This window comes from Juglans microcarpa x Juglans regia, chromosome 4S (assembly GCF_004785595.1).
Source record: "Juglans microcarpa x Juglans regia isolate MS1-56 chromosome 4S, Jm3101_v1.0, whole genome shotgun sequence".
Lineage (NCBI taxonomy): Eukaryota > Viridiplantae > Streptophyta > Magnoliopsida > Fagales > Juglandaceae > Juglans > Juglans microcarpa x Juglans regia.
This window is the reverse complement of record NC_054601.1, coordinates 6171839-6199680: the sequence shown is the minus strand read 5'-3', so window position 1 is coordinate 6199680 and position 27842 is coordinate 6171839. Positions and strand designations below refer to the sequence as shown.

The 27842-nt window shown below is 33.1% G+C and overlaps 2 protein-coding genes across 3 annotated transcripts; both read left to right on the top strand.

The window, feature by feature from the left end:
* The first annotated feature begins 10278 nt into the window (after positions 1-10278).
* Positions 10279-15401, top strand: LOC121263028 (bifunctional nuclease 2). Of its 2 annotated transcripts, none has more exons than XM_041165799.1 (11): positions 10279-10639; positions 11236-11551; positions 11833-12003; positions 12114-12163; positions 12300-12356; positions 12467-12532; positions 12679-12753; positions 13688-13806; positions 14029-14120; positions 14868-14922; positions 15030-15401. In XM_041165799.1, exons 2-11 carry the CDS (start codon positions 11251-11253, stop codon positions 15043-15045), a joined length of 1002 nt encoding a protein of 333 aa, XP_041021733.1. In that variant the 5' UTR covers positions 10279-10639; positions 11236-11250; the 3' UTR covers positions 15046-15401. The 2 variants fall into 2 exon arrangements, with proteins under 2 accessions (XP_041021733.1, XP_041021732.1); XM_041165798.1 differs by having other exon boundaries at positions 11233-11551.
* A 1291-nt stretch (positions 15402-16692) lies between these two features.
* LOC121262887 (phosphatidylinositol/phosphatidylcholine transfer protein SFH8-like) lies at positions 16693-23053 on the top strand. The gene is made up of 15 exons (XM_041165563.1): positions 16693-16990; positions 17286-17586; positions 18257-18356; positions 18485-18751; positions 18872-18949; positions 19058-19159; positions 19252-19301; positions 19394-19493; positions 19653-19751; positions 19845-19958; positions 21024-21156; positions 21555-21673; positions 21747-21956; positions 22619-22693; positions 22790-23053. Exons 1-15 carry the CDS (start codon positions 16957-16959, stop codon positions 22805-22807), a joined length of 1800 nt encoding a protein of 599 aa, XP_041021497.1. The 5' UTR covers positions 16693-16956; the 3' UTR covers positions 22808-23053.
* The last annotated feature ends 4789 nt before the right edge of the window (positions 23054-27842 follow it).

Below are 27842 nucleotides of genomic sequence, written 5' to 3'. Positions count from 1 at the left end.
TCGAAATGTTCAGTCTTGAGGGAATACCTATAATTCTCTTCGTATTTTATCTATCTCACTTTTATGGGTTCTCTGACTCTCTCAATGCCGCCGAATGTGACCTGTTCACAAGAAAACAAGCCGAGTTGATAACTGCCACCCAAAGCTCTTTACCAACACCCGCATTGCTCAAACATACGCCCGCATTCATGTACCTTTCGGTTTCTTTCTCCACCTTGGTCTTGAAATGCTTGAATTCCCATAAAAGTTTCATCATCTGGCTTAAGAGTCTGCCCACACTTTCCTTGAAGAGTAATCATCGATAATATATATATATATATATATAAATTATGATATATCTCCACATGATTTAAGTGCGAGACGGGTCCCATAACTTGGAACGAATGTAGTCAAGTATGCCTTCATTAGCGTGACTCCTGGCCTTGAAGCTTCGTGACGAGGATTTAAAATAATCACATCAAGTTGGAAGTAGAAACTGATCTCCACTTTATTTCCATTTTTTCTTAAAAAAGAAAGATAAAATCAAATTAAGCACAACTATTTCATCTGTACAAGTAAGATTGAGCAAAAATCTAACTCCCAATCCGGCTCCAACAAAACAGAGTTGGATTCGTATTTTAAAAAAAAAAAAAAAAATTCAGTCAGAGTCGGAGATTCGCTAGACCGACTTTGACTTTATGCTTTAACTCTGAATCTGACTCCGACATTGTACATATATTTATTTATCTATATATTTATCATATATACTAGTATAATTATATAGTTAAAACTTATATAGTCAAATTCAATAATATACTAGTATGAGCTAATTATTATAAAATAATATATTTATACTATAATATAAATAGAATAATGATCGTTCAGTATATGTAAGCATTATAGTATTACTACCAAGTATAATCAAGTATAGAAATAAGTCTAGTATAATGAATTAATAACACATAAACTAATTTACTAAAGTATAATAACATGTACTTAGGCAGTAGATAGTCTAGTAAATAATTAAACTAGAAATAAGTTAGACATTAGTATAATAACATGTAATACTAATATATAATAACATGTAATTAGATACTAAAAATAATATGTAATACTATAATGATAACGCGTAATTAGACATTATAGTTAAAAATAAGTTAGATATTAGTATAAACGTAAACTAGTAGTGAATGATTTAGTTTTAGGGTTTAAGATTTTGGAAAATTTAAAATTTGAAATGTCACAAAAAAAAAAAAAAAAATTAAATGGGCTAAATATGAAATTAAAAGGAAAAAAAAAACTCAAAACTGAAAGCCAAATCCGATTCCGCTCTGATTTCCACTCAAAACACAAGTCGGAGTTTGGATTTGAACTCCAACAAAATTGGAGTCAGAATCAAATTTAGGAGATCTGATTTCGACTAAATTAGTGTTCACCTCTATATACATGGGTGGAAGCTCCTGAATTATCCTTTGGGTTGGAGGCCCCAAAAATTTATTAATATATATATATATATATCAAATTTATAAAAACTAATTTTGTGATTTGTCCCCCTAAAAAAATTATTTGTGTAGTTTTTCCCCTAACTAAGGCCTCGTTTATTTTTAAAAATGAGATGATATGAGTTGAGATAAAAATTGAAAGTTGAATAAAATGTTGTTAGAATATATTTTTTTAATATTATTTTTTATTTTGTGATTTAAAATAACTGAATTGTTTGTTTTATTTTATATAAAAAATTAATAAAATTGTAATGATTAGACGAGATTAAAAATTTTGTAAAAGTCAATGAGATTTTTGGGTTCTTCTTCCGTACATATGTGCATAGAGTTAATTTATTTTCAAATAGATGTATAGAACACACTGTCAACATTATTTAAATTGTGATTTGTAAAATTTAAATTTATCTTTTAAATTAAATTCTATCATATAAATACTTTACTAAATATGTTTTACGCAGCGCGTTGAAAATATAATTTTTTATCCACGCAAAGGGTTGAACTGTATTCCAAGTACACGAAAGAAGGAATCGGACCACAAAACAAGGAAGCAATTGGACAAATTAAAGACGTGAACCATCTAGAAGAACAACTGAAACCATCTTGTATCCATTTACAACGTTAATCATGGTGATTCTCGATGTTTCAACAGGCTCATTCACTGGTTGACGCAGATGCAATGCCCTAAAGAGGAATTAATTATAGGAAAATAATATGATTACTATCTTCTTATTACTCATTTATTACTTATTTTATATTTAATTTTTTTTAATTTTTTATTTTATTTAATGGTTAAGAAAGTGATTATTAATAATATTATATATATTTTTAATTTTTTCTTAATGGTTAAGGATGTTAAAAAAATACTTAAAAAATAATAATACAAAAATAAAAAATTTTAAATGAATTATAAATAATAAATAGATAGCAACCCTTAATTATAAGCTACAAAAACTAGGTGTTCAAGTTATTACTCCAATAAACAATAATAGTTTGGATGAGTCAATAAAGAAATTTAGAATAATAACAAAACCAAATAATTACACTCACATTTGTCACAGAAGAACGAAAAATTTAGTTCCCATAGTTCATTCTCTCCAGAAAAGTTATTCATTTTCTCTAGAAAACCTACTTATCCTTTTTTGAGTGTTTCCACTATAGCATTCTCTTCGTTCCTTTTTAAGTACCAATCTATATATATATTTTCATGCTATAAATATATATATATATACATGTATATATTTTTTTTTATCTCTCCTTTCCACCGGCTCGGTTTTGGCTAGATTTACCGCACTTTAGCGACTGGCTCTCAACACACATCCCACCACACAACTCCTCATCCACCAATCTACTAGGATGAAGCGGAATCGCAACAAAAGTATCGGCTCATGACGCTCACCCATGGATTGTTCCGCACGTGGCCGTCATGCACCGCCGCACCATAATGCTTTTGTCGAATACACGCACTGTATTAGTAGATTCTCTTCCACAAAATCTTTTAGATTTACCCCACCTCATCTCACCGCCACCACAGATCTCCATGTGCCACCACAAGTCTCCACGCGTGAAGAAATTTGGCCCACCACAGTCCAGTCCATCCGATTTCAATCTTCCTACTATGTTAAGACAATAAACCACAGTGCATCTTCAGCTTCCACCACCTCCAGCAGTGGCTCCATAGTTCACACAGCTCTACGAACTACAAAAATTGTCATTTAAGACGGCGTCCTCTTTGCATGGTATGGGTGGGGACCAAGTATTTGGTCCTAAAACTTTTTTTTTTTCACTTTTACTCTGTGGTTGTGTTAATGAGGTGTTTGTTGGGCAACCGTGTCACATCCAACATCATGTATGTAGAGTTCTATCAAGTCGGAACATCCAAACACAACATATTAGAACATCCAATTTCAAGCTATTTGGTTATTGCCTTAAACTTGTCAAGCCTTTGAGGGAAGCCGTCACATATCTTACAAGGTTGCAGACTTTGATAATGGAATCATTAACATTTTTTAACCCCTCAGCAACTATAATGTTGATAATATAAGCACAACATCACATATGGATAAAGTCGTGCTCACGAATGATATTATCTTTTAACGTAGTTTCCTTCTGAACCAATCAATTGCAGTGTCATTGGCACTGGCACTATCAACTGTTGCACATGACACTTTTCTAATTCTCCAATCCTTTATACAATCATCTATCTTTGTCCCAATGGATGAACAATTGTAATCAATAAATGTGATCAACAATTTATTTGAAGTCAATAATCCGCTTCTATAACATTCACTCACTGTCAATAAAGTGTGATGTGATACACATGTAGCTGACATTTTGTATGGACGTTCATGTATCAGTCGTAAATGACATTGTTTGGCCAGTGGTAAGAAACATCTCCTTCATCGCGTCTTCTCCTTCACATGCCACTTCAAACAATCTTGTATCATCGTATACCGTGATGGCATGGAAAATCGTGGCTTAAGAGTGGGGACAAACTTACAGAAGTCTTTTTTTCAACTGTGGTAAAAGGCATCTCATCACAAATGATCGTCTCTACTAGTAATTCCCTCAACATCTTCTCACTGTATTGAGAGATTGACAGTTTCTTAATCTGCATACCATCAGTGGTTGTAGAAGTTTTGTAACTTGGTCTGATCATTGGCCACTAATCCCTTGTGTATCTTATACCGTTGGCAACAATTATGATGTGCTATTAATACAGAGGTGTTTTGCTTCTTTAAATGACATCCATAAAGTTGCCTATAGTAGTGGCAACTCGCTTGCGAGTTTGCACGATCACTAGGAATTTTGGTGAAATGTTCTTATGTCCATGACCTTTTTTTAGTAGGTCGTGGTGATTGATTGTGCTCAATGTGCATCTCAACATCCTCATTAAACATATCCTCATCTTCTACATCTAATTGGACTCGACTACGTGTACATGAAGTAGCTGCTCTAGATGTGAGTCTAAGGGTGGAAGTACTTGTAGGTGTAGGAACTGTGGCATCCCCTTGTGGACAAAGGTCCCCGCTAGGTATAGCATCCATATCTCTGAAAAATAAATTAGAAGCAAACAAATTAGAAAAAAAAATTACATATTATGTATATGTGTTTGATGCACTGCACGTATCACGGTCTACTTAAATTTTTATGCGAACTCGAGAGTTTTAAGTTATTGTTTAAATTCAAAAACTTCATGTAAAAAAATAAACACATTAAATAAGTTCCACACATATATTATAGCCCGTATAAATATTTTTAGTAGTATTTGTTTAGCTAAAAATGAGTGTGTTGGCCAATTCTTGTGAAAACCTTTGTTAAATTGTATTGTAACAAGTGTTGAAGTGTGTTAAAGTGAAAATGGATTGAAGTGAGCTCAACATGACTTAAGCAGAACTTATACAGAGAGTTCGCACGACAGGCGCTCAACATAGCGCTCGAGCGGAATTCATGTAGAGAGTTCGTTCAACTCTCGCTCGACATGGAGTTTGAGCGGTAATTTAGATAGAGAGTTCACTCAACACCCACTCGACTTGGAGTTCGAGCGACTTTAAAAGTATATTATGTGCTCGACACATGCTAAACACATAGCTCGAATGAATGTTCAAAAATTCTCGAGGGAATGTTCAGAAACTCTTAGTGACATTTCCACAAATACCTTTCGTTCACTGTCTTATTTATGCTTCCTTGAGAAAAATTTGATTACAACCATGTTCTCAATACGCATATTTCTATACACTCCAAAATCAAGAACCATAACAGTATATATGCTTGTTGAATATTCCATAGTAACAAAATCTCCAAAATTGAAAACTTTAAAATTCAAAATAACAAAATCTCCAAAATTGAAAACTCTAAAATTTGAAAATCATAAAAAATAAGCACCAATTGTAAATCAAATGAGGAGCAGAGGAGGTGGTAATATACCAATTGATGTCGACAGGAAGTATTCTACGGTGACCCTGGGCTCGTGACGACGGCTGGACGTGTGAAGAAAATGATGGGAGAAACAGAGAAAACACTAGAAGAGTGAGGGGGAAGAAGAAAACGACGTGTGAAGAAAATGACGTTGTTACACTTGAACTGGAATGACATCTATTTTTTTTTTTTTAAAGTCGGAGTTCGGAGGCTCCAGCGCCTCCTAACTACGACTCCGACTACATTCTCAGAGGAACTTCAACTCCGACTCTGAATTTCGAATACTTCGACACTTTAGAATCGGAATGGAGGTTGGGTGAAGTCGGAGCTGGCGGAGTATTTGCACTGCCTTAGTAAATGGTACATAGTGATCTAATGTTTTCAAATGTATACAGTTGAGCAAAAAACCATTAAGTTTTTCAAATGCATATTGTTGCTTGGATATCAATGTTTATAATAAGAAAATATTTCATTAATAAAGTATAATACATATATATAGCCATTTTATAATTTTTACACGTTATTTTAAGATAATATATTTCAACCAATTATTTGATGGGACATCAAAAAAATTTGAGAGAATAACAATAAGAAAGATAATAAATATTATTTTTGCTTGAATAGCATTTTAGATACTAAATTAAAAGGTCACACAAATGGACAGACATACATTCTCAATTTTGAATTTAAAATTAAAAGCATGAGTCAAAATTATTGATTAATTAAGTTTGTGTTTAGTTGTTGAATAAAACTCAATTTATCTCAAACCAATCATTAATAAGACCTACAACAAAAAAAATTAAATCCATTTCAATGAGATTCATATAATATTATTAATCACAACTCAACTCAATTCATTTCAATATCTAAATATAGTCTTAAAAGAAAGCAAAAAAAAAGTTAGGAGAATGATCAAAGTGGTTTTGTAACCATATTTGATTTGGAAGCAAGCAAAGAGCCAAGAAGCATTATTAACACAAAGTAATATAACTTGTGACATGCGAAATCCCCACGCTCTTTCTGATTCAATATTCAACCCCTATTATTCAAATCTAATTCTGAAGACCGTTGCAACTTCTATCCTTTGAAGTTGATCCTATTGAAGATAAATATATACATATATAGAAAGAGAGAGCAAGATCATTCCGAATAAATCTTTATATCAGTTTACTGTTGACTGCAGCCGCAACACACTGACGTGTGGACAGGCTGATGTACTACAGTAGACTGATATGTTGTGTAAAGAAAAAGCTGATGTGCTACAGTGGAATGATGTGCTATGTAGAGGGAAAAAAAAAAAAAAGGAAGGATCCCTCTACACGATGTGATGTGAATGGTAATATGGAAAAGTTAGCATCTTCTACCGTCCCTTCATAGATATACATGTCTCTATATATATCTTGTAATAATTATCATAATTGAAATTATTATGTTTGCTAGATTAATAGTCCTTATAATATTTTATATACAGTATTTGTATGTGCAAATCCTGCATACTTATTTTAAAAAATCATCGGGATTCATAATTAAAAAAATTTGATTTTAGGCTGGTTTCATATTTGCTCCTATTTTTTCCAAGCCAATATTTGTACACTTTATAGGACCAAGTTCACGAGTCAACTCTATCTTAGTTGCAATTGCAGAGTTTCATTGGATTTAATTTTGTTTTTCTTTGATTAGGAAATAATAAATAAAACTATTTTATAAATTTTTAAAAGAATTAACTTGTAATAAGATTTGTTTTATTATAACTATAACTTTATATTATATCTGATTTGATTGTTTATTTGTATGTTGATATATTATAAATATATTTTTTAAAAAAAATCAAAAAATATGTTAAAAAATTTCTAAGATGCCGCGTTTTGTTGCAATGTGTTGGGAGAATGGAAGTAAAATTTTAAGGGGTGGTTTGTATTCGGAAGTCATTTCAAATCATCTCAACTTATCTCAACTCATTTCACTATTATTTACTATTATTCATCAACTTTAACTCATAAATTTCACTACTATTACAATCAATCTCACTACTATTTACAACTTATCTTAACTCATTTTCGAATCCAAATAACCTCTAAAAAGTATCTGAAATGCTTTGGATCCGAATATGGATCCGAGTTTGTGTTTCGAATGATTGTTTTTTATTTAATAATTAAAAAAATATTTTTTGATGATTTATGAAATTTTTTTAAATATTTATTAAAAAAATAAAAAAAAACTAAACTATGTTTACCTTTTCGGTGGGTTGTCGGGCTGCATCCCTCAGCAGTGTAGCCCTCCGCAGTACTCAAAAGGTGTTCAACTTATAAAAACTCTGATATTTTAATTGATAGTTTGGAAAGCTGAGCCTTATCCAGACTCTTCAACTTCACAACTATACACGTGGCGTTCTCGATGTCGTCGTGCGCCGGCTCTGTGTTCTGTCAGTCGTAGGATTCAGAATCAGATCCGGCTTTAAAGGCGCCGAGAACGTCGTCATCACACCTTTAAGCGTGCGATGCTTATGCTGTCCGTTTCGAATGAAAAGTCATATTTACTCTTGTTACAAAGACTACTTTACCCATGTGTTTGTTTTTATTTTATCCGTCTTTGATAGAGCATTAATATTGAATTGTATATTCTATTCTTTAAATTTTAACTAATATATAACTTTTTTACCTTTAGCTAATCATTTAAAACTTAAAGTCTACATTAGATTAGTTATCACATTCTTTATAATAATAAAATTTTATTATTTTATTATTTTTTATTATTTATATTTTATTTTTTTATTTTTATAATCTTCAATAACTTCCAACAAATCATATTCATTTTTATTTTCACAATCTAACAATCTATAATATAATAATCTCATATGTGTATAGATAGTAAAATTTCATATGAATAAAAATCTCATATCTATAATATAATAATATCAAAAAATACTTTTAGACTTACTATAGTTCTTTTCATATTTGAAAAGAAGAATAGATTTACTGTAACTTATAGTTTTGATGAAAATAATTTAGCTAATTCAATATGAAGCAAATATAGATGATAATTGCTAAATTTGAAGATAAAAATGCATTTAGTTAATCCAATACCAATGCTCTTAACATGGATTTGTCAAGTGCAGAGTCGATATGGCGGATTAAATTACCTATCAACACTCATATAATTTTTTTATTAAAAAAAATAGAAGAATGTTTTTTTTTTGAGAAGAATAAAGTCTTCTATTTTACAAAAATTATTTTTATCTTTAATTTATATTATTTCATTAAACGAATACCTTACATTTAATATTGTTTCACGAAATCGCTTGTAATAAGACATTTTCTTGTTAACAATACACAAATTACAATATCTAATTTTGGTCCTTTTTTTTTTTTGTTTTTTGTTTTTTTGTTTTTCAAACACATCTCTCTTGAAATTATAAAAAATTAATAATTCTAAATATTGTCATAGATTGTGCAATTGTTACATATTTTTTTTAAATAGTGAAGTTCATCATTAAAAAATTAATTTTTTCATGTATTCTCATATTTATTTATTTTTTTTAATTTATTTACTATGCTTGCACACTATATAACTACAAATATCATTTTTTCAAAAAAAGTCATACTCTTGTAATATTCAAAATGCAATGTAACACACTATTATATTCATAAAAGAAGTCAAAATACTAATATTTTTTTAAAACAAACAAATATAACAGACTTTCACATTAATAATATAATTAATGATATCTCAAGTGCAACACTCACATAACATTATTGATGTGTAAATATCTACAATACTAATCATTAAACAAAATAATTGACTTGATTGGTTGTCAATCCAATAATATCATGTAATGGTATATATAATGTATTATGAGTTGGATCTTTCATGTATAATTATTAAATATGTATCTTACAAAACTATGAATTACATATCACTTAAGAGCTACCTTAAATTTCCGTACTTTCAAAACTCATAAGAGTGATAAAGGGTATCAATTGTTTGGATGTGTCCAAAATGAAATTATGAAATAATTTGTATAAATTTAGAGTATATAAATCTCGTATCTTGCGAGCTCTTTTCTTAAGAAAATGATTCTCTAACAATTCTCTTACATCTATTTTATAACTTTATGTGAAATTGAAGGTAGTTTTATAAATTTGAATTTTTTTAATGAAGTGGCACAATTCTTCTGATTGATTATAAAATGAGTTGTAAAGTAATTGTAAAAAAATTATAGGTGTATCATTACTCAAAAAAAGAAGAATTTAATGAGTAGTGATAAATACACAACACTTTTTATAACATTTTTTACAACACATTATAAAATAAGGGTATTTTTGTAAAATGATGTTAGTTTTATAAGGTATTTTACAAAAATACTCCTATTTTTAAAACATTATTGTATAAAATATTATAAAATGTGTTGTGTGTTTATCATTTTTCGAATTTAATAGCCAACCACTTGAAAATTATTAATACATCAAAACATCAAAACAAAAATATGCCACAATTTATATGAAAAGAACAGAAGATTCTAATATTCACCTAATAACATTGCATTTATATGACATAATCTCGTTTAGATTCAGAGATGAGTTGAGATTATTTTAGATGAGTTGAATAAAATATTATTAAAATATTATTTTTTAATATTATTATTGTTTTAAAATTTAAAAATTTTAAATTATTTATTATATTTTATATAAAAATTTTAAAAAATTATAATAATGAGATAAGATGAGATGAGATGAATTTCAAAGGTAAATGAGGCTAATTTATGGGAAAAAACTCTGCAAATTAATAATATTCCATTCTTCAACAAAATTAAGCAGGCAGGGGCCATAATCGTAATTCAAGGAAACTCAATAACTTAAGACTGAGGGCTCGTTCAGTCTTTAATATCCTCTCTCTCTCTCTTCTCTGGATCGACGAAAAAAAAAATCTCTTATCTTCTCGCCTTCTCTCATTCCTTTTATCCAAATTACGTTGTCGGTCACTTCCAATCCCTCCAGTTGCTTTACTCACAAGCTATTTCTTCTGCAGCAACAATCCCACCTTTTTTTCTGTCTGATTTTTCCGATTCAAGAGCTTCCTGGATTCGGATCTTTAAGACTTTTATATAATTCCCAGACCGATCGCCCGACGATTTCTCGTTCAGGAATTTACCTGGTCGGAATTGAGTTCCGGAATCCTTGATCTTGGGAATCTCGTGGGAGAGGTCCAGAAACTGAGGTGAAACTTTCTGCTTCTGTCTGTGATCGGTGAGTAAGAGCTATTGATCGCTGATCTCTGTTTAACTTCCAAAGCTTTTGGAGGCTTTTAGGTGTGGTTACGGGTTTTGATTTATTTATTCTATCTGGATGATTCTCTAGAACTTCTAACTGACCGATACTAATCGAGAACTCAAAAGATTCCACACAGAGAGAGAGAGAGAGAGGTGCCACTCCGACAGTTGTGTCTGTTGGTTTCCAAGAAAGAGGAAAAGGAAAAAAGAAGACGACATATGGATTCTTCTATGATTGCCGAGTGGTGGCTTTTAGTATTTCTAAGTAAGGAAAACCCGACATACGAGGAAAGACTGACATATACTGTACTTTTTGTAGGTTCTGTTTAATGTAAAAAATCATGAAAAAGCTCCTTTTTTTTTTTTTTCTTTTTTTTTTTTTTAAAATTTTTGGCAGCAACACCGAGTATGAATACATTTGTTTTGAAACCATCTTTTTTTTTTTTTTTTTTTTTTTAAATCTTTTATTTTATCGAGCTATGCTTAACAAAATCTTGCTCTGTTTTCCCCTTAGGCCTTATATACGATAAAGTCGTAAGATCTTAATTCCTTTTATTGGATTCATTTTAGTAGGCCGAAGGAGGGAATATGGCGTCTCTGCAAGGACCGGTTGTTTGCCCCACTGTTCGAGCAAAGCAAGTGGGGTTTTACGCTCTGCCAATGATTGGTCCTTTCGCGAAGGCTAGCCTGTTTAGGAGTGAATTCTGGGGATTCAAAGGGATCAGTTGTAGAAAGACTAAATTGGGGAATCTTTCTCACCGTTTACACGTGCAAAAGGTCAAGACGGTGCATTGTTGTTACGGTTCATCCTCCAATGGGAATGGAAGCACCTCGGAGAATTTCAATGAAAGCGACGAAGACTACATAAACTCTAGCGTGATTGAAGCTGGTAAGCTAAGCCAGTGGTTAGCTCATGTCTTTAACGCTTATGGATTTTCAGAACTCAATTTGTTTCTTATTGCTGGTATATGTTGGGGGTTTTTTTATGATTTTTTTTTTTTTTGTTTTTTTTTTAAAAAAAGACGCGATTTTGCTTCCAAATTCTGTTGTTGGAAAACAACTATCTGCGTCAGAACTGGTAATAAATAATAGAGTATTACAAGGATTTTCCTATCATTTGATGGTTAATGCTCCATTTTTTTAGTATCGGTTTTTGGGTGTTCTATACAGTTGAGGTGAAGAGTGGAGCAGATGGTTTCATGATCAAAATGAGGGATGGAAGGCATCTAAGATGTGTCCACAACAACCCTCAGGGTGGGCATCTGCCAGATTATGCTCCACATCCTGCAATTGTGTTGAAAATGGAAGATGGGACCGGTCTTCTTCTTCCAATAATTGTTTGTATGTTCATCTTACTTCTGATTCGTTCTAGAATAATTTTTTTCACTTAAATTATATCAGATGCTCCCATAGTTTTTCATTTTGAAAGTTTGATTTGCCTTTAATTGTAGTGGAGATGCCTAGTGTGTTACTCATGGCAGCCGTACGCAATGTTCCTGTAGTATGTTTCAATTCAAACCCCCTCACTTATACTTTCTTACCTATTTGTTTTTCATTCCCTGATTTGTTGAACTGTCAAATACTGAATTAAGCAGAATCTTTTGGTTTTGTGTCTAACATGTGGTTATGTTTGTCAGGCTAGACCCACACTGTATCAAGTGGTTAAGGAGATGATTGATAAGATGGGCTATGAAGTACGTGTGTGTTTGTTTATACTCCTCTTTCAATCAGATTATACCATTTCAAACGTCCTTTCTTAGTATTCTTATATACTAAGAGAGTGTATTTGTATTGATTTCTGCAGGTCAGACTCGTTAGAGTTACTCGTAGAGTGCATGAGGCATATTTTGCTCAGTTATATCTTACCAAGGCAATGTCAACTATACCCTTGTACTCCGGTTGCCCTTTTTTTATTCTTCTCATTTGGAGAAAAAATAGGGGGAGGGAGGATGTGCTAAATTAGACAACCATTGATTTTTAGAAAGTGTCTGGTTACACCATTCAATGTTGTAACAGGTAGATAACGGAACAGAGTGTGTCAGTTTTGACCTTCGGCCTTCAGATGCCATCAACATTGCAGTCAGATGCAAGGTACTCGCATTTTGTTATTCATTAACTTTTTTCTCTGTATGGTTTTGTCAGTATTGGAACTTAGTATTATTTTAGTAAGTGATTTACAATTACATAAAGTGCTTCTTGAAACATTATGAACAATATGTCAACAGAAATTAGAATGTACATAAGTGAAGGTTTGTTACGGCAGGGAAAGTTTCATTTACCACAAGATGCTGCTCTGAATTACGAATTTTCATTTTCCAACATGGCAAGAGCCAGGAAGAGGGATGATAAGGATGGTCAATTTAATTAGTCCTAGGAACATAAGAATGCAACAGTTCAACCAAGTGTGCCTGTGACTGTCTGCTTCTGCATTAAATCTGGCTAATATAATAACATGATGGTGCAGTACAGTGCGTTATATGCATGAATCTGGAGATATGAGTTATAATTTTGGTTTGTGGCGAGTTTTAGCGCTTAGCTCACAGACTGCTTCATACTGAGGATTGGATTGCTGGATAGGGCATGTGTTCTTGTGTAGATAGTGTTTGGCCCTCAAATGTGCTGTGTGAGAGATTTTTGGACCCCAAAAGTTTGTGAAGGTATTTGAACTTGGAACCTTAAGTGCATGTAGTCTGGAGTCCTGATATATGATAAGCCAAGATTTAGATGGTTCGTTACTTGGATGTTTGTGTATTTACCTATATATCTGGTGGCTTGGGCCTAATACATTATTTTATAATGCCTGATTGACTTCCTAGTATGAGAACTCATTTTGATGTCACAATATCTTTTATAAGTAAATATTGAAATTGTGGTTAGAGGCCTATTGCTGATGCAGGTCATTGTGGCTTCATGATTTTCTGAGGTGTACTGCTGCAAGCTTTAGAATGGCCATGTTGAGATATGAAGGGTCTAAATGCCTAGTAATGGATTAATGATTGGCTACCTTTTTGCTTTTCATGTGCAGGTGCCAATTCAGGTTAACAAGTACTTGGCATATAGTGACGGAATGAAAGTCATTGAATCTGGCAAGCTGTTAATGCAAACCCTAGCCTCAGATGGTTTATTATTTACTGAAATGGATCGGTAAATCTTATGATTACTAAGGCTTTTTCCTTATTTTCTTTGATTGGGAGTGAATTGATGTGCTGGATGTCTAGACAAGTTGTGTTCTGGGTGTTTTGTTTGGACGGTTCTAGCTATACTGTTAAAAGGTGTTTTTCTTTTTGTGGATTTGGGTGAGTTTTCTTTTATCTAACCTGACGGCTGAAAGTTGATAAATGAGAATCGAAGATGATATGGTTTCAGGGCAAGTGGTCAACCATGCATTGAAACAAAGGAGTTTGATCTTGTGCGCAACATGCTGATTGCTGTCGTTGAAGAACGCTATAGAGATGCTGGTATTTTTTTCCTCTGCTTGCAGTTTGGTCCTTTTTTAAATAGAAAAATTATATTATCAAGCCGGTGTGTAGATTATACTTATTAAAGTACTTACATGACATAATTTGATTTGGAAGATAAATTTAAAACTTGAATCTTACAAATCATATCTTACCATTTAAGTGATGTGGATGGTGTCGACTTGAGAAATGTGAATAGATGAACTCTTTTAGATAAAAACAAACTTATTTCTCGTGTTTAAATGAAATCATGCACTCAAACTCACAGCAGGTTTTGAATCATAGCCTGTGATATTAAATACAACATTGTGCTCTATGCTAGTGAGGGGATCAAGTTGTGGGGTCTTATTTTTAAGAACTTTAATCTGTGACAATTAGGTGCCATCATTTGGAAGGGTACCAGTCATATTGTGTACAGTAATTTTCAATTAAACAATATATTCAGTTTTTTTTACCTTCTGAATATTAATTTTTTCAAACAGAAGGTAGTGAATTGCTTCTAGGGCAGTTCAAGGACTGTGAATTCTTTGTTAGGTAAGAATGATGCTATACTTATCCTGATCCCAGCTATGGGCAGTCTGAGTTTGGTCTTTCAAAATTTCTCAGCATCATTTGTGAATTATAATGAAATGATAGAATCCCCATATTCATTCCCCCCTCCCTTTTCCCACAGAAGAAAACTGTTGAACTTCCTTGTTAGTGTTAAGAGGATTTAGATTCTCATGATTTTGATACTCTTGTTTACAGCTCAATGGCGTGACAAACTCAGTCAATTTCGAGCTAAAAGGAACTTAAACAACAGGTATGTAGCTCGCCATTACATCGCTTCAGTTGGAAAATTACTTGCTGATTGCCGTATCGTTGCAACTACGATGTTGAACTGACAAGTCATTGCCTATTTTTTTTCAGCTCTTGGACAGTATAATCTGCACATAAAAACATTGTTCTCCAAAGTTGTTGAGGTCCTCAACACGAAATTGATACCTCTCATCCCTTGTGTCTTCAGGAAGCTTGTGAATATATATATATATATATATATATATATATGTAAATACAAACTTGAAATGCAAATGTAGTACTTGTTGAACATGCGGGACTCGTTGACTCTGCTTATTATTTCTGTCTGGTGGTTTGGAAGCTAATGGAGCTGTTGTGAGGATGCACGGTTTCTTGTCACCAGCGTATTGCTGGGCTGTGCTTTGATGTTGAGCAAAAGCAGCTTGTATGGGATGTTTAGCTGCATATTGTTCATTGATTTGATGAATCATTTCGTTTACATTATTTCTTTTCTTTTTTACCTTCTGTTAGTTTGGTTCGTGCATATTTTATAGAGAGAAGAGAGGAGATAGAAACATGGGGAAGTAAAAACAATGAAGATTATACTGGAGGAATGAGAGGTGCAGTTGGGAAACAATTTAAGTGAAAAATATTGAAGATTTCTATAATTTTACTTATATCATGAAAATGAGAATAGGGATTGATTTTTAGTTCTCGAGAAAAGGAAATTAAAAAAAGTTAAGAAAATAATTTTTAGATGTAAGAATTAGAGTGAAAATTATAAAAATATATTAAAAATATAAAAATATAAAATTTTTAGAGTGAAAATTATGAAAATATATTAATAATATAAAAATATAAAATTTCAGCCAGTATACTGAAAACTGGCTGGTACATCGAAAACTAGCCGATATTGACCGAAACATACCAAAATGGTTAATATTTGAGCCGGTACGAAACTCCTATCGCATCCTTATCAGTTACTATTTGGTACAGTAAATATCGGCTGGTACAGCCAGTATCGGTATGGTATTTAAAACATTAGCTTTATATCATATACTTGTTGAAGGAAAAATATAAATAAAAAGATAACAAATAAAAATTCTTGTTGTATGATTTAGGAGTGGTGAGTAAAGAAACTCAATTAATTTTATTCCAAATCAAAGACATGGTTATGGGATTCGGATCCAACATTTTTACGAGGAGATCCTATAATTTGCAGATAGATTGGATGGATTGTTTAATCTAGTTGTTAGTAGAAGATATTTTAACCATTTTAATTTAAATATTAGCGAAAATATGCGTATTTTAAATATGATTTTAACTCGATTTTAAGGTGATCTTTTACGTATAAATCGAACATCCTGAATTTGGGATTTTGCATTTTGATATTTTTCATTTTGACCCTTTATTCCAAAATTTCAGTGCTAATAAAAAAAAAAATAGTAATATAATCATAAATTTTTTTTATAAAAATAAATTTATAAATTGACATAATTTTATATAATATATTAGATTTACTTTATAATAAAAATAATTTAATAATTTAATATATCATATAAAATTATATTAATTTGTGAATTTAATTTTATAAGATATATTTAAAACTAAATTATTTAAAAATAATAATTCTATTTGTAGTAAGTTTTACGTTATTTACGATCAAAAGATAAAAAGAGAGCGGATATCCACTCTCCACTCAACAATTTTCCCGCTGAAGTGGACCGACGCACTTTATTGACACGTGGAAAGTTTATCAACGTATAAAAACCGCTTGAGGAAGATTTACCCGCGTACGTCTGTATAGCATGTACTGCCCTACGGCGTCACCGTGTGTTAGCGTCTCGGACTCATTTTAGGCTGATGAGAATTTTCTGCAGATTGATGACCTAAAAATTCTTTGAATAATAGTATTCCTCAAAGATCGGCACCGTGCTTTGACCTTCCTCGCTCTGACCGATTAATATAACGATTCGGTCTCATCGGATTCTTGTTCTTCATGCTCTGTTCTGTTTCTGCTTCGACTTAGAATTCGAATTCCTGATCCCATTGCGTTGACATGTCGGGTCCGCTAGATCGCTTTGCGAGGCCTTGTGAGTCGATATACTTTCTCCTGATGTTTCTTTCCCAAATTCTTGTCTTTGTTTCGGCTGAATCTACCGGGATTTTCATCTGTCTCTTGAAATCTGAATCTTCTCTTATACTTAAATTGACTAGTTTTGTGGCTTACAGTTGTCGGTCTTGGCCTGCTTGACCTTGTGATCGCATGAAGAAATCGAAAAAAAAAGTAGAAATTAGGGTTTATCTTGAACGAGTAATGAATTTATATAGCAAGTCTATTTGAAATTGAATAGGACCTGAGTTTTGACTTTATTGATGTTCCTTTAGGCTTTGAGGGGTTCTCTGGCCACGACGAAAGAAAAGAACGGAAATCAGACTTCGAAAACTCGGAGGATGACAAGCGGACGAAAATCGGTAGTCTAAAGAAAAAAGCAATCAATGCGTCAAGCAAATTCAGACATTCTCTTAGGAGGAAGAGCCGGAAAAAGAGTGCTAGTCGAACTAATTCTGTTTCAATTGAGGATGTGCGGGATCTTGAGGAGCTTCAGGTCGTAGATTCATTTCGGCAGGCACTTATCTTGGACGAATTGCTTCCTCCGAGACACGATGATTACCACCTGTTGTTGAGGTGACGTCCCTTTGTTTCGCGTTATGCGTAATGAAAGATCTTTTCTTGTATAAGTTCTGCAGTCTCCTGGTTCAGATTTGGGTTTTAATTATCTTTGTGTCTGTTTTAAGCTTCTCTATGGACTGATCTATTTGAAAACTTGGCCTTAGTTTCCATCTATTTATCCTACTGGAACCTGAATAAATCTAGGTGGTATTAATGTCCCCAGTTTAAGCTAGTTGATTTGTTTCCAAAACATGACGGCGGCCTTCAAACTTTGAACATCTCTGTTTTTAATTTCTCAGTCTGGCTGTATTACCTAGATGTGGGCTTTTGGCCAAAAGTTCCTGAATGCAGGTTTCAACCACTATAAATTAGTGTGTAATCATGTCCTGTTCTCTAATTCTCTTATAATTCAATATCTTAGATGTGAAGAAATTGATTTATTGAATGAAAGATGCTTCATGTTGTTACATATAACTCATACTTGACTTCAACTAGTATGCTTTGGTGTCACTCACCCAGAGGAGAGAGAGGGGGGGAGGGGGGTGAAGAAAAAAAAACCATGAGTCGGTGCATGTTGGTGTTTTATCAGTTTGTATATTTTTTGCCTCATGGAAGATAAGATATTGCAGGTCCAGCTTATAATGTACATCGGTATGGTATTGATTGTCGAGCTTTATTGTTGCAGATTCTTGAAAGCAAGAAAGTTTGATATTGAGAAGGCAAAGCACATGTGGGCCAACATGATTCACTGGAGGAAAGACTTTGGTACAGACACAATTTTGGAGGTAAATGTTTTTCCTTCAGTTTAAGGCTATGTTTCTGACCCGTACTGTGGATTTTGAGGCAAGTACTGAGATAGTTCTTACTACAAAAGTCTGACACGATGCTTTATTCACTTAATTTATCTTTTCAGGATTTTGAGTTTTCTGAGTTGAATGAAGTTCTACAATACTACCCTCAGGGTTATCATGGTGTAGACAAGGAAGGAAGACCTATATACGTTGAGAGACTGGGAAAAATTGATCCCAACAAGCTTATGAAAGTGACAACTTTGGATCGGTATGTGAGATACCATGTACAGGGGTTTGAACGGAGTTTTGCATTTAAGTTTCCAGCGTGCTCTATTGCTGCAAAGAGACACATAGATTCAAGTACAACAATTTTAGATGTTCAAGGAGTGGTATGTTTGCTAATTTATATTAATATCTGAAGTTTTCCTAGGACCATTGTTTTCCTTGTGTTATAATATTGTAGTGGCAATCCTCTCCTGTGTTTCTTGTTTAATTTATTTTCACTGCAGGGTTTTAAAAACCTAACCAAGTCTGCAAGAGAACTCATCACACGGCTGCAGAAGATTGACAATGACAACTACCCTGAAGTATGTGGTTTCATTTGTCAATATATTTAAAATAATTTCTGGTACTTACAGCATATGAATTATGACAGGCTTGCGTTTTCTTTTAACACGTAAACCACATCTTGACAGACGCTTTTTCGAATGTTTATAATTAATGCCGGCCCTGGTTTTAAGCTGCTCTGGAGCACTGTGAAAAGTTTTCTTGATCCCAGAACAACCACAAAGATTCATGTACGTTCAAGGATTTAAATTTGTACCTTTTTAATATCCCTTAAAGTATGTTTACCATTATCAGAAATTACCTGAGTGGAATTTTCTCACAGGTTCTTGGCAACAAGTACCAAAGCAAATTACTTGAAATAATTGATGCAAGGTGATTAGATTTATTGGTTTTGGATGTGGTGCATCTTCTTTTTCAGTTTTATGATCACAAATAAAAAAGTTTTTATTTTGGGACCTGTATAGTGAGTTGCCAGAATTTCTGGGTGGTAGCTGTACATGTGCCGACCAGGGAGGATGTATGAGGTCAGACAAAGGGCCGTGGAATGATCCAAACATATTGAAGGTTTAGTGCTCACTCTATATTGTTGAACTGTTCTGTTGCTAGCTTTTGTTTCAGTAGATCTGCTAGTTATCTTAGTGGCAACTGTACGTATAAAAAAAAAAAAAATCTTAGTGGCAACTGTGCTTCATATATGGCTTAGAAAAGTAATTGCATGTGTAGATGGTTCTTCGCGGCGAAGCACGATGTTCTAGACAAATAGTAACTGTTACAAACTGTGAGGGGAAGATAGTTTCATCTGATAAGCCACATTATAACATGGTATGGTCTACTCCCTCGACGTTGAGTTTTGTATATACAATTAGAGTTCAGTCTCTGTTCTCTAATCCTAGTTTTATCATGTTGGGAACTCAGATCAGAAGTAGTGATGCATCTACTGCAGAGTCAGGATCTGAAGTGGAAGAAATTACTTCACCTAAAGCAAGTAGGAGCTATTCACAACCAAGCTTGACTCCTGTCCGTGAAGAAGTAAGTGTTTGTAAAGTGTGTTAGTCAAGAATGATTGGAAGGAGGCACATCTGGATCAGTTTGATAAGGGGATAAACCCTTATTTTTTTAATCTTTTTTGAGATGATAGTTTGATGTATTTAAAACTGAATAATATAAACAGTCAATTATTCTTGCTTTACTTGAAAATCACATTTATATACCTCTATTCAACTTTTCTTAATTTTTCTATATGTTTCTTAATTAAAAAAGCTTCTAGTGGCTCATTTGTTTTTTTAAAAAAATAAAAGGTTCTAGTGAGTATGGCTCAAATTGTAGAGTTGGATATCATTCGCTTTAGGTTGGAAGAGCCTAACATCAGGATAACGAAGAATTTTCTATTCAAGCCTTCTCTTTAATAAACCTCATATTTATCATCCTATTACATTCCCTTGTCCATTTCTTAGGCATATTTTACTCATTTATCATTTTTTTTTTCCTTTTTCTTATTATAAGTATTTAGTATTGGGTCCTGATGTTTGATTGTACCCTGCATATAAATGGCCCTTTCCATATATTGTTTTAATTTGATTTAGAGTTAATATAGGTTATGAAATTGTACCTTTATGGTGAAAATCAAGATATACTACCAGAATGAATTGGAAAAATGTACGTTGTAAAGGTCATTCGATTTATGATTACATATATCTATATATATATATATCTCACTTAATCTGGTTTTATAAAGTGTTGCTGATGAAATAAGTAGATAACTATATACGAGTGATTACAATATTGATATACATGACTAAGTCTGAAAATATATCATGCTTACATAGGTTTTATTAGCTGAATTGCATTAAAAGGCCGATGCTGCCTAACTCAATCTTGAAGAGATTAATGACAGCTTGGCCTCTTAGTATTGTTGGGCACTTCAGTCTATTTAATTAAACAAAAATAAACAAAAACGGAGGGGAGAAAACTGTGTTGCTACTGTAAAATTTTGCTTTAACTTGCATGACATCGTTAGGAGGGAAATTTATTGAAATGCTAGTATTGGATGGTGAAACTTCAACTCGTATTTGGTATGCTCTGGTGTTTATTCAGGCAAGAATTGCTGTTAAGGGGAGCAGTGGTGGTGGCGTATGGGAATATGATGAACATGTTCCCATGATTGACAAGGCTGTGGATGTGGGATGGAAGAAACAAGTATCACTTCTAGAGTCACGTGCGTCTGGAGGTTAGATAGTTTAATTGCACATTTATTTAACTATTTCTTGTATAGCCTGGTCTTCATATGTTATCATTGTTGATTCCACATCTGTTGCAACAGATACAACAGTAGTATCTATTGCAACGGTAGTATCTGTTGCATAAACATCAATATACTTGAAAACTTTATAGAGATACATTCTTGTCTTTGCCTGTTGATGCCTCCTAATGTGAAAGGGTGCTAGATTGTTTAGATAATTTGGACACAGTTTTCATACTTTCTTTAGGCTTTATTTCCTTAGAATTTTTTGGATATAAAGATCACTGATTCTAGCAGGCAAGGATGTTGCATACACTGTTGGGAAAAAAATGCTTGAAATCTGAGTCCAAAAGAGGGGTCTTTATACCTATTGAAATGAATTGCAGGGACACCTTCTTTTCCAAGTATGGAAAAGGCTCCAGAAGGAATCCTTACTCAAATCTGGGCTTCACTGGTGGCCTTCTTCCTTACCCTCATTATCATATTACGCTCAGTGGTGTTCCAGGTGACTAAGAAACTTCAGAAAACTGTCTGATTCTATCTGCAACATTCGTGACCTGACAGTTGAATTACTGTAGGAGAAGTGTCATCCCCCTTCTCCTGCTCCGGGTTTTGCAGATGCAGCGGACCTGTTCTCATCTGCTTTGGAAAGGCTGGGCAAGCTTGAGGAGAAAGTAGATATGCTGCAGGCAAAGCCCTTTGAGATGCCTTATGAGAAAGTGGAGTTGCTGAATTCTGCTGTTTGTCGTGTGGATGCATTGGAGGCTGAGCTTATTGCAACAAAACAGGTGACTATATCCTCTTCTGTTTGATAATCTCAAGGCACAACCCAAATGATAGTAGTGTGGTTTTCATCTCTTTACTGTAAAAAACTAGCTCTGTACCAAAATCTTTGTAAGTTGACTTATGAGTCTGTGGGCACGCATCTGCATAACTAGTATTGTATGTTTGTTCATGTCTTTTAAGACCTGTGGTCTGCTCTCGTGAGCCTTAGGTAAAGCAAGATATCAGTTGATTTTGACCTGAGTCTGTATATAAGTCCCCTCCAACCCCTAGGACACTATAACTCCTATATATAGTTGAATGTCTAAATTAGTTCGGATTGAAGCGTTTATTTCTGCAGCAATTGCATATAGTGACATGTACTTTCATGTGGTAGATTGCCAGTTGGGTTAAACAGTTAAAACTTTTAAAGCTGCCTATCTGCTGATAGTTGCTCAACATTCTTGGATCTCCTAGCCAATTCTTAAAGGCTTTTTTTTTTTTTTTTTTTTTTTTTTTGGTGTAAATGGCTTATGGCATTGATAATGTTTGGCATTAGCCTAGGAATGAGTACATTTCAGGGACTTCGCTGGCAAAATTTTCCTCAATGCGTGGTTGATCTTATTGCTTGCCTTTTTCAGTCACTTGTTATTTTTACTTGGGATCTCATATGCTTCTTCCTGATTAGGCTTTGCATGAAGCTTTAATGAGGCAGGAAGAACTTCTAGCATACATAGACAGACAGGAAGAAGCCAAGTTTAGGGTAAGCTTAAGATTTTAAATTCTGTGTACCCTATAATTTTTTTTCCCCATACCTCTTCTGCTTTCTGAAGATTGCGTTTATATCTGCGCCCCTCAGAAGAAGTCTTGCTGGTGAAAAGGAGGCTCCTGTACAGGAGGAAGTCTGTGGTGGTATGTTAGCTCCACTTCATTCATGCGCTTTGTATAATTTGAACGAGAGTTGGGTCTTCCATAACCAGAGCCATTTTTAAATGAATTAATATATTCCAAGCTATTATTTTGTGTTCTCTTTGAGCCTTTTCTTTTTTCATCTGTTCAACTTATGTGCTCTCTATGTAATGTAGACTGTCTATAATACAAATAGAAAACTACTGTTTTTCAACATGAGTTTTGTCATCCCCAATCCCACCGACTATTGTATCTCATGTTAAGTAGATTTTCCATATAAGTGGCTGACTTAATAGCCACTTAACTAAGTGTGTTGTGTTGATGTCGTGTTTCGCAGCCCGAGCAACTCCACGGAGGCCCAGTTTGTCTACCTGGAACTACGAAGAGATGAGAGTTTCGAGGTGGTGGGGACACCTCCAATGCCAAAATTAGTACGTGATCTCCTTTCGAGGATTATGAAATCAAAGTATTGAAGTGTCAAAATGTCTGAACCCCTCCCCTCACTAAGGGAGGGGGTATTTATACCTAGTCGGGGGTGATCCTTGGGAAGGAGATTGTGGATGTCGCCCGGTACTTGGGCTGTGTGTCCTCGCTAGCTCCCTTGTTGTGCAACAGATTTGCCAAACTTGATCATGTCTACCAATGACAACCAAGGGGACATGTGGCGTACCTAGCCTCGGGCTTCATTAAATGCGGTGTGGCTTCCTGTAGTGGCGTGCTTATTTCCACCTTTCGTTAAATGCGATGTGACCTTGGTAAAATGCGTCCACTTTTTAGGCCGGTCTAGACGCTGGGGTTCAGGGACAGGGACTGTCCTTAATCTCGCACGCTGGGGTTGTTGGCTAGTAGATGTGTTAGACAATTCTGCCTTCCATCCTTTGGCTAGCACGTGTTGCCTGACTGCTTCTCCTCCCAAGCCTCCTGGGCCTTCTTGGCCCGGCCCACCTCTTGTCCTCGGGCCTTAGAATTGCTCGGGCCTTGTGGGTTGGGCCTGTTCATCCTGGCCCAACCTTGGGAACTACTCCCCTCACATGTTGTGTTAACTGGTATGATTGAAAATGATAAAATTTAAGATGAAGAGTAGCATTGTTTAAATAGCTTGAGATAATTCACCACTAAGCTGGACTTTCCCTTGCTGGGTGGTCCGTCCATGCAACAAATATTCACGTTTCCAAGCCTTACCTGCTTTACTATATTGTTTCCTCATAAACCTATCCAGTATCATCGATCAGAGCCTTGTTGGCATCCAGGTAGGTTGCGTTGTGTCAAAAAAGGTTGCCGGCCCTTGAGGCAGCAGCTACTGATAGGATCATATAATGTTATCAGCAACATTTCGGTTTGGGACGAGGGCTCCATTGGCTATTTTAGGGGTAGAGAACTTTGAGGGTTTTGAAAGGGTTTTTTCTTATGGCCAGAAAGAGGGAATTGGGCTGTGGGCAATGAAGATAGAACTCTCTTCGTGTGGCCTGTGCTCGGGATCTTATTGGGCCTAAGACTAGTTGAAGGACCCACCAAAAATATGAAACAGATGTGTTATTTAATATATCTTGGCTTGGTCGAAGGCTGTGTAGCATACGCTACCATGATAGCTCACTCTATCGTAAAATGGGCTTTTATGGTGAACTCGGATCCATTCCCAATTACATTGTGACTGTTTTTATTTTTTATTTTATTTTTATTTTTGCCTTTTCTACCTTTTTATTAGCCCGAGCATCAGAAAATTAACGCAGAACCCAAATGTTCAATACATAGGATAAAACTGACATCTCCTTCTGTATTTTAAAGTACAAGGGAAAAAGTCAATATCTTTCTCAAAAAAAAAAAAAAAATTAAGGTTATTTAATATCGTAAAAAAAATAAAGAGAAAAATAATTAGATTCATTTAAAGAATGAAAGTAAAAAAAAAAAAAACAGGTATTATATAGCTGTCCAAAAAGTGATCGTACTAACTCTGACGTGTGACCATCGCTTTAATTCGGAATCTCTTTTTTAAAGTCTCTTTCGTTGGACATGATAAGTTTTTTTTTCATGTTGATATCACGTTGATTCATCGATTAAGATGGACTATACATTATTAATAGGTCAAAATGTCCAATTTGTGACTACTCACTTGTCGGAAATCTGCACACATCCCCCCTCCCTCCAAATTTATATATTAGAAGATCATGGAATCCGGAAAAATAACGTCCCACTGGTCCACAGCAAGTTGTTAAGATTTAGATTACGTTGCCTTCATATCTCATGTCACGTCATTATATATATATATATATATATATAGAGTTTTGTTAGGTACAAGCGAGTTCGTGCACTATATCACATACCGATGATTTTTTTAATTTAAAAAAATAAAAAAAAATTTTTTTGAGAGAAGAAGAAAATCTCATATATCATAAAAATTATTTTCGTCTTTAATTCACATCGTTTTGTTAAATATATATATTATATATCAATATTGGTTCATGAATTGGTGTACGAACTTGCTTGTAATAAGATTTTTTCATATATATATATATATATATTGCTATTTAAATACCATGGCCCAACCATTTTATTGCTATCATTATCATTTTAAACTTTAACTTATAATGGGTTAATTTGTACCATTATAAGTTGTATGAATTAATTAAAATGTTGTATTTACAAACTTGTTTTTGTTAGCACACACTATAGAGAACTTACTTTGTCACGTCAACTGTCATAAAAAATATATTTTTAATTTTGAAATTTCTTTTACGAATTATGTTGTCCTAGTACGGTAAGTTGTAGCATTTATACGACGTAGTTTTGCAAGTAAAAGTATTCCAGAGTAAGAGAAACTTTTTTTTTTTTATATCTTTAAATATCAAAATTTGACGCTACCACCAACTGTCAAATAACACTTTGAATTTTAAATCTAACGATCAGAATTATGACACGTCACTCCGTCAGATCTCGTTTTATGTGATTACCATTGAACACCAACCTCACGTTGTTGGGTAGAGGAGCATGAAACTCGTAGAAAGACAGGACACAAAGGCAGTTAAGCAGCTACTTTGGAGCTCCGTACACATCAGTCAAGTAAATGGATCTACCCAAAGTGGGTGGTGGGTGGAGCGGGCTGTCAGTCACGGCGGAACTACATTAACACTCCATTTGAATAATGATTTTAGATGATTTGATTTAATTTGTAAATAATAATATTTTACAAATTTGAATATAAAGAAGTTGAAATATGTACGCTTGGATTTTAAGTACATCTCAATTTATCTTATTTAATTATTATAATTTTTTTAAATTTCAACATAAAATATAATAAATAATTTAATTTTTTTAAATTATAAAATAATAATAATATTAAAAAATAATATTCTAATAATATTTTATTTAATTTTCAACTTTTATCTCAACTCAACTCAATTCAGTTCAACATTCAAACGTAATTTTAAATGTATGAAATATATTAAGATGAGTATAAAAAATTTAAAAAAATAACAAGTCTCATTAATTATTGATTTGAGATGGATTAACGTGATATTGATATCCAAACATAGTTTTAGCATTAGCATTGGATTTATCATTTTCATCTTTAAAATTTGATGAAAAGTACATATTTTTCATAAATCCAAAACTTCTCTGTCCCTAACCTCATATTGGATTAGTTGTTAGATTCATCAAAATAATAATATAATATTATTTTGTTAATAATAATATTTTTAATTTATTTTTTTCATATTTTACAATTACACTAACTATATGTTAATTAATAATTTAATTTGATACTTAAATTATTATTTCTCAACTTAAATATATTGTGGCTCAAAATTGGGAAACAATAATTTAAATAAATAAAATAATAGTTATACAGTGTGAATATTGAGTCTTCAAATTTGAAGATGAAGGAAAATGTACTGTAGCTAAAAACTTGAAATTTGAGCATATGGTGAATCCAATGCCAGGATTTTAAAACTAAAATCATTAAATTTTGAAGATTGTATCCATTTGATGAGTCCAATGCTAGTGCTTGTAGCTAGGCAGCCATCCCCCCAATTTTTTTAATTCATATTTCCTAGGTTTTTTTTTTAAAAATTTTATATAAATAGAAAATGGCTCCCCAAAAAATTTCTAATTCCCATATGCTTTTTTAAAATTTCTATATATATAGATATGCCTCTTTTTTATTTTATTTATTGTTCAATAATCTCAAAATTTTGTATAATTTTTATATGCGAGAACCCTCTCTCCCTCCAAGGTAGATTGCTCGTGTCTGGAGAATCTCTTAGTGGTTTGGATTCAGAGACAGGTTGAGATGTTTTGTAAATAGTAGAATAAAAATTGAATTATTTATTATACTTTGGGTGAGATTTTGGAAAAATTATTTTAGAATTTGAAAAAATTGAATTGTTTATTATATTTTGTGTGAGATTTAAAAAAATTGTAATGATGAGATGATATTAGTTGAGATAAATTGATGTGAATTTTAAATGCAAATAATGCGCTTGATGAGAAGGTTGCCCAAAAATAAATAAATAAACAAATATTTATAGCATATCCTATAGAGAAATATAGAAATGTAAACAATTGTTGTTCTTTCATTAATGTGTAATTTTCTGACTACAACAAAATGCAAGAAAAGTTCCTTTTGCTGGTAACAAAATGTTAGGTTGTCACCTCAAGTGTAGCTGCATTTTAGTTTTTTTTTTTTTTTTTTAAATGTTTAAAAAAACACCCGCTAGTGAATTTATATATATTTTTTAATATTTAAAAAATTAAAATATTAAAATATTTGAGAGACAGCTTGCAGGACAGGACTGAATAGCAACACACAATATAATAATGCCGTGCCTGACATCAGTACTCAATGAATGTAAGATAGATTTATGGCTACACCAACCATCGAGGATGATTCCTAGATCTAGTCTAAGAGCAAACTATTGAATTGATTGAAACCATTATGTTGTTCAAAATATAGTAAACTAGCTCTCGACCAGGGATTTAATCCTTTTGATTGGTATCTCATATAATTA

Bases quoted from the DNA above. Each gene is read 5' to 3' on its own strand.
- LOC121263028 (XM_041165799.1), top strand. From the start codon at position 11,251: ATGGCGTCTCTGCAAGGACCGGTTGTTTGCCCCACTGTTCGAGCAAAG. The intron at 12,357-12,466 runs GTACGTGTGTGT...TGATTTCTGCAG, and splicing joins TTGATAAGATGGGCTATGAA to GTCAGACTCGTTAGAGTTAC. The intron at 13,807-14,028 runs GTAAATCTTATG...ATATGGTTTCAG, and splicing joins TTATTTACTGAAATGGATCG to GGCAAGTGGTCAACCATGCA.
- LOC121262887 (XM_041165563.1), top strand. From the start codon at position 16,957: ATGTCGGGTCCGCTAGATCGCTTTGCGAGGCCTT. The intron at 19,302-19,393 runs GTGATTAGATTT...GGACCTGTATAG, and splicing joins CTTGAAATAATTGATGCAAG to TGAGTTGCCAGAATTTCTGG. The intron at 21,957-22,618 runs GTGACTATATCC...CTTCCTGATTAG, and splicing joins AGCTTATTGCAACAAAACAG to GCTTTGCATGAAGCTTTAAT.